General features: G+C 42.1%; 2 protein-coding genes across 2 annotated transcripts in view; one reads left to right on the top strand and one right to left on the bottom strand.

The window, feature by feature from the left end:
- The window catches only part of chs1 (chitin synthase 1), a 21,917-nt gene extending 18,523 nt beyond the window's left edge, over positions 1-3,394 (top strand). Inside the window, exons 29-35 of the mRNA XM_056607370.1 lie at positions 110-263; positions 571-675; positions 1,076-1,186; positions 1,570-1,707; positions 1,914-1,993; positions 2,276-2,345; positions 2,744-3,394. Of these exons, the coding sequence (XP_056463345.1) occupies positions 110-263; positions 571-675; positions 1,076-1,186; positions 1,570-1,707; positions 1,914-1,993; positions 2,276-2,345; positions 2,744-2,827 (742 nt within the window). The 3' untranslated portion in view covers positions 2,828-3,394. The remainder of the gene's footprint in view (positions 1-109; positions 264-570; positions 676-1,075; positions 1,187-1,569; positions 1,708-1,913; positions 1,994-2,275; positions 2,346-2,743) is intronic.
- Positions 3,395-4,084: 690 nt separating this feature from the next.
- Positions 4,085-13,498, bottom strand: ddx21 (DEAD (Asp-Glu-Ala-Asp) box helicase 21). The gene is made up of 16 exons (XM_056607371.1): positions 13,342-13,498; positions 12,669-12,881; positions 12,274-12,417; positions 11,425-11,497; positions 9,532-9,710; positions 9,292-9,409; positions 8,991-9,176; positions 8,723-8,868; positions 7,758-7,907; positions 6,980-7,141; positions 6,551-6,670; positions 6,191-6,264; positions 5,918-6,077; positions 5,446-5,580; positions 5,254-5,298; positions 4,085-5,074 (listed from the first exon to the last, which is right to left on the bottom strand). The coding sequence occupies exons 1-16, from the start codon at positions 13,423-13,425 to the stop codon at positions 4,778-4,780; spliced, it is 2,286 nt and encodes a 761-aa protein (XP_056463346.1). The 5' UTR covers positions 13,426-13,498; the 3' UTR covers positions 4,085-4,777.
- Between the last annotated feature and the right edge of the window lie 723 nt (positions 13,499-14,221).

Here is a 14,221-nt window from a genome sequence, read left to right as displayed (position 1 = left end):
TGTAGCCTAATACATCCACAAAACGGAGCAACGGCTATAAACCACTGTATGGCATACAGATGAGTTCTGCTGTGATTAATCGCGGGTTTCCTCCTTGTATGGGTCCTAGGTACGCACTGAGAAGCATGGATCTGGCTGACGTGTGTGACGAACTCGCATTAATGCTAGTGGACACGCTCACAAGAGAGCTCAGCGAGGTCGGTCCAGAAGACGTTCTGACCAACGACCAACTGGAAGGACTACAGCAGGCACTGGCCGAGCAGGTAGCTCCCTCTAGGGCTCAAGCGGGGCTTTACGCAAACAAAGCAGACATTTAGTCAAATTCAAAAATGAATTAATACAAAGTCCATCTTTAAAATTGTAGAATTTGATATATTTTATTGGTGCATTAAAATGGTAATCCTGAAGATTTTCATGCACTATTAAGTCCCACTGACGAAATCTCATGCTTTTGAAGTATTGTGAATGTTAAGAACTTCTTTGGTGACATTGTTTGTGTCTTGGCCAAATGTGTTGCCAAAGTTAACAAAACTTAAATCTTCAAGAAGGCCTTACCTTTCTCTATCTCAGGCTCGTCAAATCCTGAAAACAAATCAAATGGAGGGCCTAGATAAGAAGGTGAAGAGAGCCATTGCGAAGACTCTCACCGCCCCGCAAGTGCAAAAATTGGAAGCGGTAAGGCTCGGTTTTTTGCCTTCTTTTCTGTCCATACGGCAAATAGTTTACCATGATGAGGCGTTCAATATTGATCCTTTCACATAATTCCCTTTTTTTTTTAAGTCAGACTAGGAGGAATAAGTCAAATTTTGATAGGAGGTTGTCTTGGTAATACTAGAAGAGGTAGCCTATGTCTTTCTATGGACGTACAATATGTCAGACACTTTATTTCCACTTTTTCTAAATAGATTAATTTGAAAAAGGTTGTATTTAAACGTTGTAGAATGATACAGTGCTTTTAAAAGCCTATGATACTTGTGAAGGTGAACTTGTTTTGTATCAAAACTGTTCCAAAAAGGTTGGTGTCATGCTAGTTTTGGATTGTTTAAGATATAAAATGACTTGTGTTTTTTTAAAGGATGAGGAAGACTTCTGGGTCAAGCTGATAGAGCGCTACTTGACCCCAATTGTTGAAACGGAAGCACATAAGCAAGAAGTCCTCAGAGAATTAAAATCACTCCGCAATAAGGTTTGTGTTTGTGTGTTTTTGTCTGTGTGTGTGTGTGTGCGTACGTGCGTGCGCGCGTGCGCGCGTGTGCGTGTGTGCGTGTGTGCGTGTGTGTGTGTGTGTGTGTGTGTGTGTGTGCTTGTGACATCGCTTTTCTTTAATAATATTAGCATGATGATTCATTTTAAATATGTTGACTAGATATTTCAAAGAGTTTTTTGAGAAATAAGATATAGGCCTATGTAAAATTACTTTTAGTCGATATAAAACACATGTTAGGTCGACGAGAATAGAGAATTACCATACATACGTAGGCCTACTTACAATTCCTGTCGGAATCAGATCTACAGTTAATCCTCAGATGTCTGACTTTGCCCTCCTGATCTTCTCTATGTCCACATCAGTCCGTCTTCCTGTATTTCATCATCAACGTGCTCTGGGTCGTGGCAACCTTCTTCCTTCAGGCCATCGGCAGTGATACCATCAGCATCAAGATCCCAAAGTACTACCCCAACGGAACAGCGTCTGGAGAGAATCTCAAGGTGTTGCATAGTAGTGTCCTTATTGTCAGATGTGCAGTTGAATATGGTCAATTTGTACATTCTTATGGTATGGCAAGGGTCTTTGTCTTTATGGTGGTAGTTTTAACATCATCTGTATGATACAGCCATTGAATGTTTCTGCTTATTCAACACAATTGGTTGTATTATTGCTAGTAATAATATATAATACCATACTCTACCACCAGGTGGAGCCCCTCAGCTTAATGTTCCTGCTGTCTTTTGCTGTTCTACTTGTTGTCCAGTTCCTAGCCATGTTGTATCACAGGTATACGAACACACACACACACACACACACACACACACACACACACACACACACACACACACACACACACACACACACACACACACACACACACACACACACACACACACACACACACACACACACGTGAGGAACAGTTTTCATCCCTTTTTTCATTACAATGGCAAGAAGAAATCACTGAATTGGGTTTTGGATGGTGTAAGACATAGCAGAGCTTTAAATAGTTGATGGTTGTAATGGGGAACTTGTTTCCTAATCCCCGACCTATTTCCCTCTTTCTAGAATCTACACTCTGATCCATGTGGTGTCCTACCGCAGCAAAGAGAAAGACTACAAGGAGAGAGACTACAACGTTAGTGACACACACACACACACACACACACACACACACACACACACACACACACACACACACACACACACACACACACACACACACACACACACACACACACGTTCATATTTTTTAATTTCCACTACATTGCTCTACTTTTGCAAGCTAACACTTAACAATAAGGATACATGAATTAACAATTACTTAACATTAGTTAATGAAGTAAGTTATTGAGGAATAGTTTATTGATAGTTAACTCATGGTCTATCCCATCATTTCCTAATGGTCTTCATTTGAAATAATAGTGTTCATGTTAACCAAGACAAAGGTGTTCATGTCAGGTATCAATTTATACTTTATATTATATGAACTGTGTATCCCAATTTGTGTGTGTGTGTGTGTGTGTGTGTGTTTAGGAGATAGAGGACGATAATGAAGGGATGAGTTTCCAAAACCCTACTACGACCAATGAAATGATGATCACCAGTGATGACATGTAATATAAGACAACCGTGCGTTCGTTGGATGACCGATCTTCCACATTTTTTGTCACGATGAATAAACGACTGCTTCTTTGTATTTACCCACTTGTTATATTGATTTTTAAAAATGTTCTTGTGTATAGGCTATTTTGGATAGGAAAGATATTCTTAAATTGTGCAGTCTAATAGGCCTCAATGCAGACCCACAAAAGAAAATTTGTTACATTGTTTACATCAAACCAAAACATACAATAAAGTCATATACCGTTAAGTTAAAGGTAAAAAAAACGAGTCAATTAATCAATCATTCCTGTTTGTGTCCGCTTGTTAATAAATGCAGTAGCCTACTTTGGGTTGTATCGTATGCTACTATGTCGAAAAGTGAATTCTTCTCCAATAACACAAGTGATCTGGTGTCTGGTGTTTTAAAATTACAACCGATAATAATTGTATTCCCATATTTGCATCCAAAGTGTAATGTAGCGAATAGCGATATAACAAATAAAACAAAAACACTCAAGCTGTCCAAATGTATGTCTCCGGTTACTGTAAAAAATCTTCCAAAAAAGTTCTGCTGTTGACAAATGTTTGTTGAAACACATTGTTGGAATATACGTTGTTATGATTATGTTTGTTCATTTATTATGAAAAAATGCCACGTCTTCACGATCCCCCAGATGGAGATAGACCCAGAAGCCAAAAGTGAACAAAGGCAGGACCTTTGAGCTCTTTCTGGCTGAGGTTGCCACAAAGCTGGACGAGCAGAATCATTTTAAGCGGCAATTTCTGAGCCTGGAAAAATATCTCGTCAAGCTGAAGCAGACCTGCGAGTATAAGCCATCCCAAAGAAGGGAAAACATGTATCAATTTTGGTTGTGGTGTTGAACCGACATTACCCTCCGTGGCCAGAGGGTGGTGCTATATGTAAAGGAAACCAATAGTTGGATCACCGTTGGCTGTACAGGGATGAGACGAGTATTTAATTTAGTAGAAGTTATATCAATGTAATTATTACAATTTATAATATTTGATCAAAACTTCGAAGAAAGCATGAATTGATGACTAGTAGATATGATTTCAAAACAGGTTTGGCGGTGATTGAGTTAATATAATAAATAATTATATTAATCTGATACAAATTTAGAAAATAATGCTGAAATGGTTAATATTCAAACCAACAGGACAGAAGACAGGAAGGGGGGGGGGGGATTCCTCAATAAGTTGACCGCAGAACGTAAGAAAATGGGTTAGAAGAGAAAGACAACCAGAAATAGTAAGAGGACAAATGGAGAAATAAAGAGACTCGAAAAGTCGGATAAGATACAGGAAAAGATGGAGGAAGCTAAGATCGAACCAGGCTAAAGAAAGAATGGAAATTGAGATAAGACGATTGAGGCTCAGAGGCAGAGTCATAAAGAGACAGAGGAAAAGGCAACTAACACCGGCCATTGGCTCAGTCTCAACTGGAAGGACTCGGGCTCCTTACTCTACAACGGGGTAAAAGAGAGGACCACAATGCGGTCGATACCTACCAATCCATCCTGACTAATGGGTCCTGCCATCAACCTCGCCCAACATGAGAGGGCGCCAGAAAACAACGTAACAAATAATAGACCTATGGAACAAGTTGGAACTATGTACAAAATAAAAAAAAAATCCAACTGTACAAATTAGTCACTTCTTTTCCATCAGTATACTTTTAATAAAGTAATTTTGTTTCAATGGTTTCCGCATACAAATGTATTAAATACAGGCAATTATTGCAAGGCAATCGTTGAGGGTGTAATTAAGGAGACAGGTTTGGGCTGAGGGAGAGATATATATTTATAAAGTTACCAGATATGGAGTATGCATGTTTGGATGAGGAATTCCCAGCGAGCCCATCAACAGTCATTTTAGAAACAAACTGCCGGCCTAGAGTACTGATAGTTGATGACATCGGTCCAGAACAAGGCTAAACACAGGGGTTCAGTAATCAAAGGCCTCTCCAAAGCTGCGTTTGTGAGTGTTTGTTGCTCTTCCCCTTCCTCCTCCTCCGCCGCCTCCTCCTCCTCTACCAAAGCTACTGCCTCTGCTTTTGAATCCATTTCCTCTCCCGCCTCTAAATCCTCCTCCACGGCCTCCGCCGCCGCCGCCGCCGTAGCCTCCGCCGCCGCCGCCGAAGCCTCCGCCGCCTCCACCGCGGTTGTTGTTCAGCTTCTCCTCCAGTTCGGGGAGACTCGTGGAGATGGTTAGTTGCCATCGGCGACCATCCTTCCAAGATTCCTAAGGAAAATTCATGAATAGCGTTAGGCAGATGTCCAGTGGATAGACGACTAACACGTGGAATTGCATGTTTTTAATGCGTTCATTATATCGATTTTTTTTTCTTTTAAGAATCTGTTGAAACATGATGACCATTTCAGGGATTAAGACAATAGGAGCACCAGCATGATTATTCTCACCTGCGCCATTTCAACCTTGTCAGCAGCCAGGTCAAAACAAACTCCCTGTTTAAGACATGAAAACATACGACGGTAAGGTAACATTTTACCCGGGCAACCCCAGTCAGGCAATTGAGACCAGTGGGTTAGACTTCAACCCAGTGGTTAGAGGTGCTATAACTGTTTGTGATTAACAGGAAGGTCGTCACATACCTTTTTGCCTTTGAGGAAGCACAATCTGTGGATGTGATTCTCTATGTCGTCCCCCAGCTGTTCCTTGATGGTTTTCCATGCGTAGCCAAGGTTGTGCATTTCTTGGGAACACTCCAGCTGCATGGTGGTACATCCCTGGAAACAAAACACGTGTGCATTTAGTCAAAGCCTGTATACATTTACGCAATCAGGCGTGCCACAACACACCCGTGTCTTCTCTCCCCTGACTTTGAACATGCCTGTTTCAAGCCTGTTGTCGAGGTTTGCTTAATTTTAAGGTCCAGCATTACAGACGTGTGAAAATGACACAAAAACACATTCTGAAGAAAAGTGCTAGTATTCTCGCTGGGTGTCTGGAGGTTTGGATAGTCGAGGAACGGGCGAGGAACTAGATTTAACTTAATGTTGAACGTTAAATAAAATTCATAGCAAGATTACACGATATGAGATTATTTTGTGTGCGTGTACTCACAGCTTCAGAGTTCATGAGCGACCTATGTTCTATACTAGTGGCTCCAGAGATGTGGGCCAAGGCAGCTGCCAAGGCATCAACTGCTCCCCTCTTCTCTATGAGAGCCTCAGCCGACTCTCGGAAGTAACCGACGCACTGGGCTGGAACAGAGTCGAGGTACCTGGGGAGATGGGAACACATCAATAAGCATACAAAAACCCAACATTTTCATAATCAATGATGAATTGAGTGATGGTTAATGGAAATCAAGGGGGCATGAAGTGGTCCACCTACTTGAGGGCGTCTTTGCTTGAGGACTTGATGATGTCACTAGCAGTGGGAACACCAATCCTCTTAAATGTGATGCCCTGAAGAAAAAAGATGGTGGCTTTTAGAAGCTTGCTGTGAAACGATAATAGCTTCCGCATTTATTACAGCAACAGTCATAACTTGTGACTTCTACCATTAGACAATTACGACGTAAACAAGGGCCGGTGGAGTTAACCGGTGTATAAGTCAATTTCACAGCGGGCTGACTAGAATGAGACGAGATAAACCCAGCACCTGAGACAGAGACACTTCAGTTCTGCCGTGTAGCCTCTAAGCTCAATATCGCCACCTTTCCACAGCATAGAGCACAAGTGTGGGACTTACGGCCTTGTGCTCCACGTAGTGCAGCAGTGACTCTTCCTTCCTCTGGTAGAAACAGATGCAGACTCCAGTCCTGCCCGCTCTGCCGGTACGCCCAGAGCGGTGAATATAGGACTCCACATCCTGAAAACAAAAGCGCCGTTACAAACATTTAAATGTGTTCCTCATGAGCTCCCATTTTGTTAACTTGCTCTTTTGACAGCGGCACACATTCAGCGTGAACTTGTCCGTTGCTGGATGCTAACCCACCCCACAAGTACGTTTGAGTAAGCATGTACCTTTCCCATCGACACACACACGAGTAAAAGGCATCTTGGATTAATGACAAAAGGATTCATGTCAAAATATGTGTGTATGTACACGTGAAGTACCCCAGGCCAACAAACTGCCAAGAGAGGAGCGACTGAAACACCAGCAGACGGGTCGCCGTACCTTGGGCGGCGCACACTGGACCACCAGGTCCACCTCGGGAATGTCCAGGCCACGGGCCGCTACGTTGGTGGCCACCAGAACCTCGAAGGACCCGCTCCTGAAGCCTTTGAGGGTGATCTCCCTCTGCTTCTGGAGGATGTCTCCATGGAGAGACTGGCAACTCTGCAAGAGGACGGCATTGCAATCATTAGACAGGGACCGAATGATGAGCTGATGCAGGAACACAGCGGATTGCTTTTATTACACTGCTTTTGATGAAAGCTCAATTCTGATTGGTCAATCACGGCAATAAGCATTTTGGAACTGATTATTCCAAATGACAGAATCGATTAAATCTTCTGTATATCAATTCAACAATTTTGCATCACCAATTCTGGGTTCATGTTGCGATAATGACAGGCTTCTAACTTACTTACAAGCAAGGCATACCCTATGTATTTCTTTGGCCCAATTATACACCATAAGTCTGTTGTGTGTATTTTGGCCCAGGCTCACCCTGATGATGTGTAGCTTCCTGGAACTATTTCGGCCATGAAAATCTTCTGAAGTTGTAACAAATCTTTTGTTAACTTGTGAAAACCAGTGTCTGTACTGTTTGAGTTGGCTTCACATTAACCGCTCTTTCCCCTAGACTTGAGGGTCATAACATCACTGGGGAGGGCGTCTACAGGCATCATTTGTTGACATCATGCAGGATGTGCCACCAAATAACAACCCTCAGCTGATGGAACGCCTTGGAGCAGAGGCCCTCCGTGTGACCAGGCTTTGGCGTCCCTACCTGTTTGATGGTCGGGTCGGCCGACAATTCATCGGCCTCCCTCTTGGTCTCGGTGAACACAATGGTTTTCCCGTGGCTACCGCTGTAAACCTGGATCACGTCCGCCAGTACAGCCGCACGCTGGGACCAGTGGCAGGTGATGGCAAGATGCTATGGCAGGACCAGTAGAGCCAGGCATAAGGGAAGGAATGTGCGGGAGAGGGGAAAGGAGGTGAGAAATGGACAACTCTTTGATAATGGCACAACGTTCATTCCTACTTGTTAGTGGGCAATGAGAATTGTGTCAACGTTTAATAGACATGCAGTGTTTCCCCTCGATATTTTTGTAGCAGTGGTGCTGCGAGTTGGTAGCCTAGCAACGCTAGGGGGGGGGGGGGTCTGTGGGCATAACCCCCCCCCCAGGAAGAAAATTGTGAAAAGAAAACCTTTAAATGCGTACTTCTGGTGAGATTTTTTGGGGAACATGTACAGATTGAGCCTCCAAGTATGACATAATAACCAACAGAGTCAAGGTATCTGCTGAGACCAGATCATTGTGTAAATGTGCCTTAAACTTACTAATAAATATTTAAATAACAGATGCAGAAATTACAATGTGCCGTTTCAAATTCCGTGTCACATCTTATCGTGATTCCCATCTACACCAACGGTTTCCACGTGTGCGCGCATGCATTCGACGAGCACGGAAGCGACAGCACGTAGCGCCTCCTCTCTGCCCGTTTGCCTCTCCATTGAGAATGCAGCAGGCGCGGCAAACGCCTCCCGTGTGAAAAGCCCTTTATGGCAAATGAAGTCCTGACCAGGTTCGGGTACCCGCGGAGACGCAGGGTTTTTTTTGATTGACTTCTACGTTGCTGGACATGTTATTCAGGAGTGGAGGAGTCAATTAAAACCGTCGTACGTGCACTTGGCACAAATATTACGTGGTTGGATTCTTGCGACAGGATCCCTTAAGACGCACTTACCTCTACGGTCGTTGCCGCTCGCTGGGTCATCTTTCCGATCAGATCCACGTGTTCGAAGCTTTTCCTCATGTACTTTTTGGCGACCTGATAGACCCAGGGCGGGCAGGTGGCAGAGAAGAGGAGCGTCTGTGGGTTGGACTCGCCGCCTGAGGAGACAAAGACAATAAAAAGTGACAGTTGTATTGTTGTTTTACATATTTGGACACAAATATAATGTCAGAACCCACTCCCTTTCTCCAAAAAAAAAGGATAAGATCAAGAATCTCACCTGGCTTGTAAGATGTAGCCAAAATTTCCTCGACCTGCTCTGCAAATCCCATGTCGAGCATTGAGTCGACCTCGTCCAGAACGACATGCTTGAGTTTGGAGAGGTCCAGCTTCTGGTTCTGCAGGTGGTCTTTGATACGACCAGGGGTACCGACCAACACGTCAATCCCACTACGGATCGCATCGACTATGGGAGAGGAACAGAGGATGTGAGGATCACAGCAACGCATCACTAATGTGGCATCGTCAAGACCAAAACACTATCCAGCGCAGCCGCCTTAACATTTTGAGTGAAGACTCACTTTGCGGGTTGTAAGAACTTCCGCCATAGAAGCAGGTAACAGCCAGCTTCTTGGTGATGTCTTTGAAATCTTTAGCGACCTGGATAGCAAGCTCTCTGGTAGGGGTCAACACCAAGACCTAAAAGGCATAAAAAAAATAAAAAATAATAATAATTAATCAAATTTAAAATAATTAAATCCAAGAGGGGGGGGGGGGGGTCAACTTTAGTATTTGGGATGTGCTCATGGTATCTTCTTTACCTTGGGAGCCCTTCCTCTATACCAGTCCTCAGAATCATTCTGAAGTTTTTCCACCAATGGGATGGCAAATGAGAAAGTCTTTCCGGTCCCAGTTCTGGCCTGGCCGATGACATCTTTTCCGGAATAGATTGATTCGAAGGTCTTAACCTGGATGTCGAACAGATGAGTGACGCCACGAGCTGAGGAGGGAAGTGAAAAAAGTCAGAGAGAAAGCGAAGCAAACAATCTAGGCATTGATGGATTTACAAATGATAAAAAATAACCTAATCGGCTAAATGGGAGCATTGGATTACATATAGTATATTAATTAGTCGACATTTAAATGTAATTAATATTATTGTAATAAATAATATTAGATTAAATGCAATATTATATTTAAACAAGCAGTGTCTCCTCAGATATTTATTCCTGCAGTGGTACTGAGGGGGGTGTGTGTGTGAGTGTGTGCGTTTGTCAAGATGTGCATGCGCACAATGCTGATGTGGGTGCAGAGGTTTAACCGTTTTTTCACACCAAAAGCGATGATGCGTTGCAACTACATACAAAGTCAATGCAAAGACACCATTCTTCTTACACGAACGATGCAAATTCATCAATCCCTTGAGTTTAAATACACATCAACTCTGTTTCAGAGGAACTTTCCTTAGCAGACCAGCACTTTATCAATCTACAGTACTTGTTCAGTGTCTTTAAAAAGGATAGGTTTAAAGACGTTGTTTCTGTCTGTTATGAAAGCACATGCGTTTCAATACACTCAGTGTCTGATCTAGCAGCGGTGTCGGTTCCTGTATACAATTGGTCATGTTCCGTTAATAGTTTAGGGTGATTGCAGGGATGCGCCGGTTGAAAGCCATCAATCTGTACCGGACGGTTTGTCTCTCAACGTGATTTCCTTGAATGACCAGTCCACTTCAAAGAATTTAGACAACAGGAGCTAATCAAGTGACTCAAACGCTATTCTACAAGATGAATTGTGGTTATATGTTACAATAACTAGACTCTAGACTAGACTCTTTTTTTTAAAAGAGTAGTCATAAACTTGATTATTCACAAATCCTTACTTTAGCTAAAACTACTGTAGTATCTCATTGGGTCATGGCTGCTCCCTGCTTATTCCTTTGGCTTTACGTGAAACTGCTCAGCCGCTTTAAATTTACAATGAGTGAGGCCATCACTAAACGGCACCACCCAAGCATTAAACAGCCAAGCGATTGCAGCCATAGTACTGACATGGGTGGTGCAATACGAGGGGTATCGGGAGGTCCAAGAGCCCTCGATTGACACAATGGACACCCTGAAAGCCTCAACACCAAAATGTTGTGGGGTGTTTCCTGACATATTTCAATTGAATACCTGATTGTTTCTGGTAACAGTAAACAATCCTTTTCCATTTCCGGGGTTATTCCATGTGTGGCACTGTTGTTTCGGCGAATGTTTCGCAATCCAAATGTTGTGTAGAGTAGACAACCCAACATTTAGGTGCTAGAGAAGCTTAACTCTCTCTCAGACACAGCCATCATCAACCGCTTCCTAGGCGGAATTCATCACAACGTTGTGGTGCATCGGAAAAGGCACTTTGAAAGTTTCCGAAACGAACGCATCTTTAGTTCGGACCAGACAAGGATGTTCTGACAAATGGGCGTAGACTGGGAAAGCAAAGAGTTTTACCCCTTTTCTCTCAATTATGTTCTTCTTGGGTTTTTTATTTTTATTTTAATTATTGCCAATGTTTAACAGTAAAAAGAAAATTGGCGATCGACTGACCCCATCGAGCCAAAATCTGGTAAAAACCCAGCACACAGTATCATTAAGTAATTTAAAATCATGATCGGTGTGTTCCTAGCTGATTTAGTTGGTTGAGCGGTTTCCAAAATATAAATAAACATTGCTTACCTTTCAGTCGCACAATGGTATCCTGGGAAATATTGAATTTAGAGAAAGCACCGTCTCTCTGCTCTTTTGTCAGCTGAAAGCATAAACAGTTTGTGTTATCATCACAGTTTTAAGCGTTGTTGTCCGTCCTTTCATTGGGTTGGTACTGGGTCATAGGGTCATTTAATCCAACCCCATTGACACTAAGGCTGGGACCACGCGTCGACGTAATCGATGACGTCAACGCATAAATTACGTCGACGCGAAAAATGTGCGTTGATTCGAATAACCCAAAACAAAGATGGAGGCGCCGGAGCGTAGTAGCAACGCGAGTGCCTCCTCAGAATTTCATAAGTGCAAGGCGCAACGTTCCTCTAAAGTATGGGAATTCTTTAATGTAAAAGGAAACGATTCCGTGATATGTCAATATGTTCAATTCTGTTGGTTCAGGAAGGACGGAAGGCCTTTGTGCTTTCAAGGCCTCAAGGCTTCATTGAATGCTACCTCTGACTTCTAAGAATGCTTTACTTTGCACTTTTATTTTGGAATTTTAAGGCAATAAACATGTATTGCAATGTTAAGGAATTCATGTTTTTTTCATTCAGGTATGTAAATCAACATTGCTATTAGTCAATTAATGGGGAGATAATCGAATCGAAATCGGACTGAAAAAATGAATAGTTCGATTAATCGATGCATCGAAAAAATAATTGCTAGATTAATCGTTCAAAAAATAATCGTTTATCCCAGCCCTAATTGACACCAAATGCTGGGTCGGAGCAGACAGTAACGGAAGTTATGTTTGATTAGGCCACTAGCCATTTGAAGACATGTTCTTACATGTATGTATATTTATATAAAAAGTCTTACCAGATCTTTCTCACTGTCACTTGCGGAGTCGATGCCTGAAGGGCAGGGAGTTTCGGTTGGGGTCTTCAAAGGGCTGGAATGTCCGTTGGTCTTGAGCACATCACCGTTGGTCTCTTTAGAAGCTTTTTTCTGTTTCTTTTTTTTCTTAATTGGGCAACAAATGTACAATACAAGATCTGTCAGGTAAAACATCTAGAGACAGTTAACTCCAAAAGTTAATTCAGAATATTGAAATAAGATGGAGGTCCACATTTAGCATTGCAAGGCCTTTATGGCTAAAGCTCTATTTTTTTCGTACCCAGGTCATACCATTGTTTGGTTTTCGCTTTATGTGTAAGCAAACCCGTTTTTAAATGACCTACTTATACTGTAGATATGCAATACACAAGACTTACTTCTTTAGGTGCCTCTGTGTCAGTAGTCTTCTGTTCCTGGGTTGATGCATCATCACCGTTCATATCAGAGGTCTTGTCTTCATGGCCATTGACTGGGTCTACTGCGAGGGTGGATTTTTTCTTTTTCTTTTTTGTGGGTGGTTCACATTCTGGTTCCACTGCTTGATCCACGAGGACACTCTTTGCTTTCTTGCCCTCCTTGTTCTTAATTTTCTGTCAAATAATGGAGCATTGAGAATAAAACATTAATACCAATTGAATGAATAATTATTAGATGATATAATTAACACGATAGATTAGTGGAAATTGTGTCAAGACAACAACCATACCCAGACCACGCCTCTTTTATACAGTCAATGACAAAACACTTGGGTCACGTGCCGAGTCAGCTGGGCACGAGGCTTTAACCAGATACCACGTGGAGGATTCATGCGATCATGTCATACTTGTACACGTGTATATTTACACTCAATCGAACCAGAATTTGGATCCATTCAAATTCGAGGGTTGTTAAATTCTGCCCCGTGTTTTGAAGTGATTGTTAGTAATTTGCGGCTTTCTATGGCAAATTGCAATGACCTAGCTAGCTAGCGAGGTACCCTCGTGTTGTTAAACATCGGAACAGAATACCCATTCACATACCAGTTCAATGGAATGAGCAACACGACCTCACCTTTGTGCGGTTGACCTCAACGGCAGTGTCCATGTCAATGTCCAGGTCCGGATCTTCGGCGGTAAATGATGTTTTGGACGGCATTTGTCTCCTTGATGGTATCCCTTAGCACAAATGCAACCCGTCCAGCAAAACGGATGGACTGAAAAGGACGCGCATGCGTGCTTAGGCCCGTGTAGTAGCATCACACAGCCTAGAGACATAGAGATAGAGTTGATAGATCGGAATTTCATGTCAAGGCAAAGAAAAAAACTATTTAAAATAAATAAACTAAAAGAAACCTTCAACGTACCGTATATATAATTTTATCTTTTGTCTATCTTTCGATGTCACTGAGTTATCTGATTCATCTTTAATAATAATAATAATAATAATAAAGGAAATTTATATAGCGCTTAATATGGTACTCTAAGACGCTTGAATTCTTTAATATTTAATCTATATTAGCAAAGAAGTGAGTACTCCTATTGAATATGACAGAAGGCAGTATCACTCGGAGAGATGTTTAAGTTTGTCCAGATAGGCCTACATATAGGATATAGCCTATTTAGTGTGTTCAAGGGAACCTAACGCCCCTTCTGAATATAATTTTCTTTCAGATGGAATTTATTATTTGTAACCAAGAGACAAACATTACTTGTATTCCGATCCAACTATTTTGAATTATTGCTGGGTAAATATAGGTCAATATGGATATTTTACGACCCACAAATACATTTTTTTTTTTAAATGTATTATTAATTTATATAATGCACTCATCAGTGTCTTATAAAATGACATTGCCAGTCACCTTGCGTACAGAGTTGTATAGAAAAATTAGGAGAGTCAATCCATATTTGTGGATCACGTGTTTTGTCCACTAGGGCCTATACCGCAGATA

Source organism: Gadus chalcogrammus, chromosome 14, assembly GCF_026213295.1.
Source record: "Gadus chalcogrammus isolate NIFS_2021 chromosome 14, NIFS_Gcha_1.0, whole genome shotgun sequence".
In the NCBI taxonomy this organism is placed as follows: domain Eukaryota; kingdom Metazoa; phylum Chordata; class Actinopteri; order Gadiformes; family Gadidae; genus Gadus; species Gadus chalcogrammus.
The sequence above is the reverse complement of the archived record's forward strand: the minus strand, read 5'-3'. Positions and strand labels throughout refer to the sequence as shown.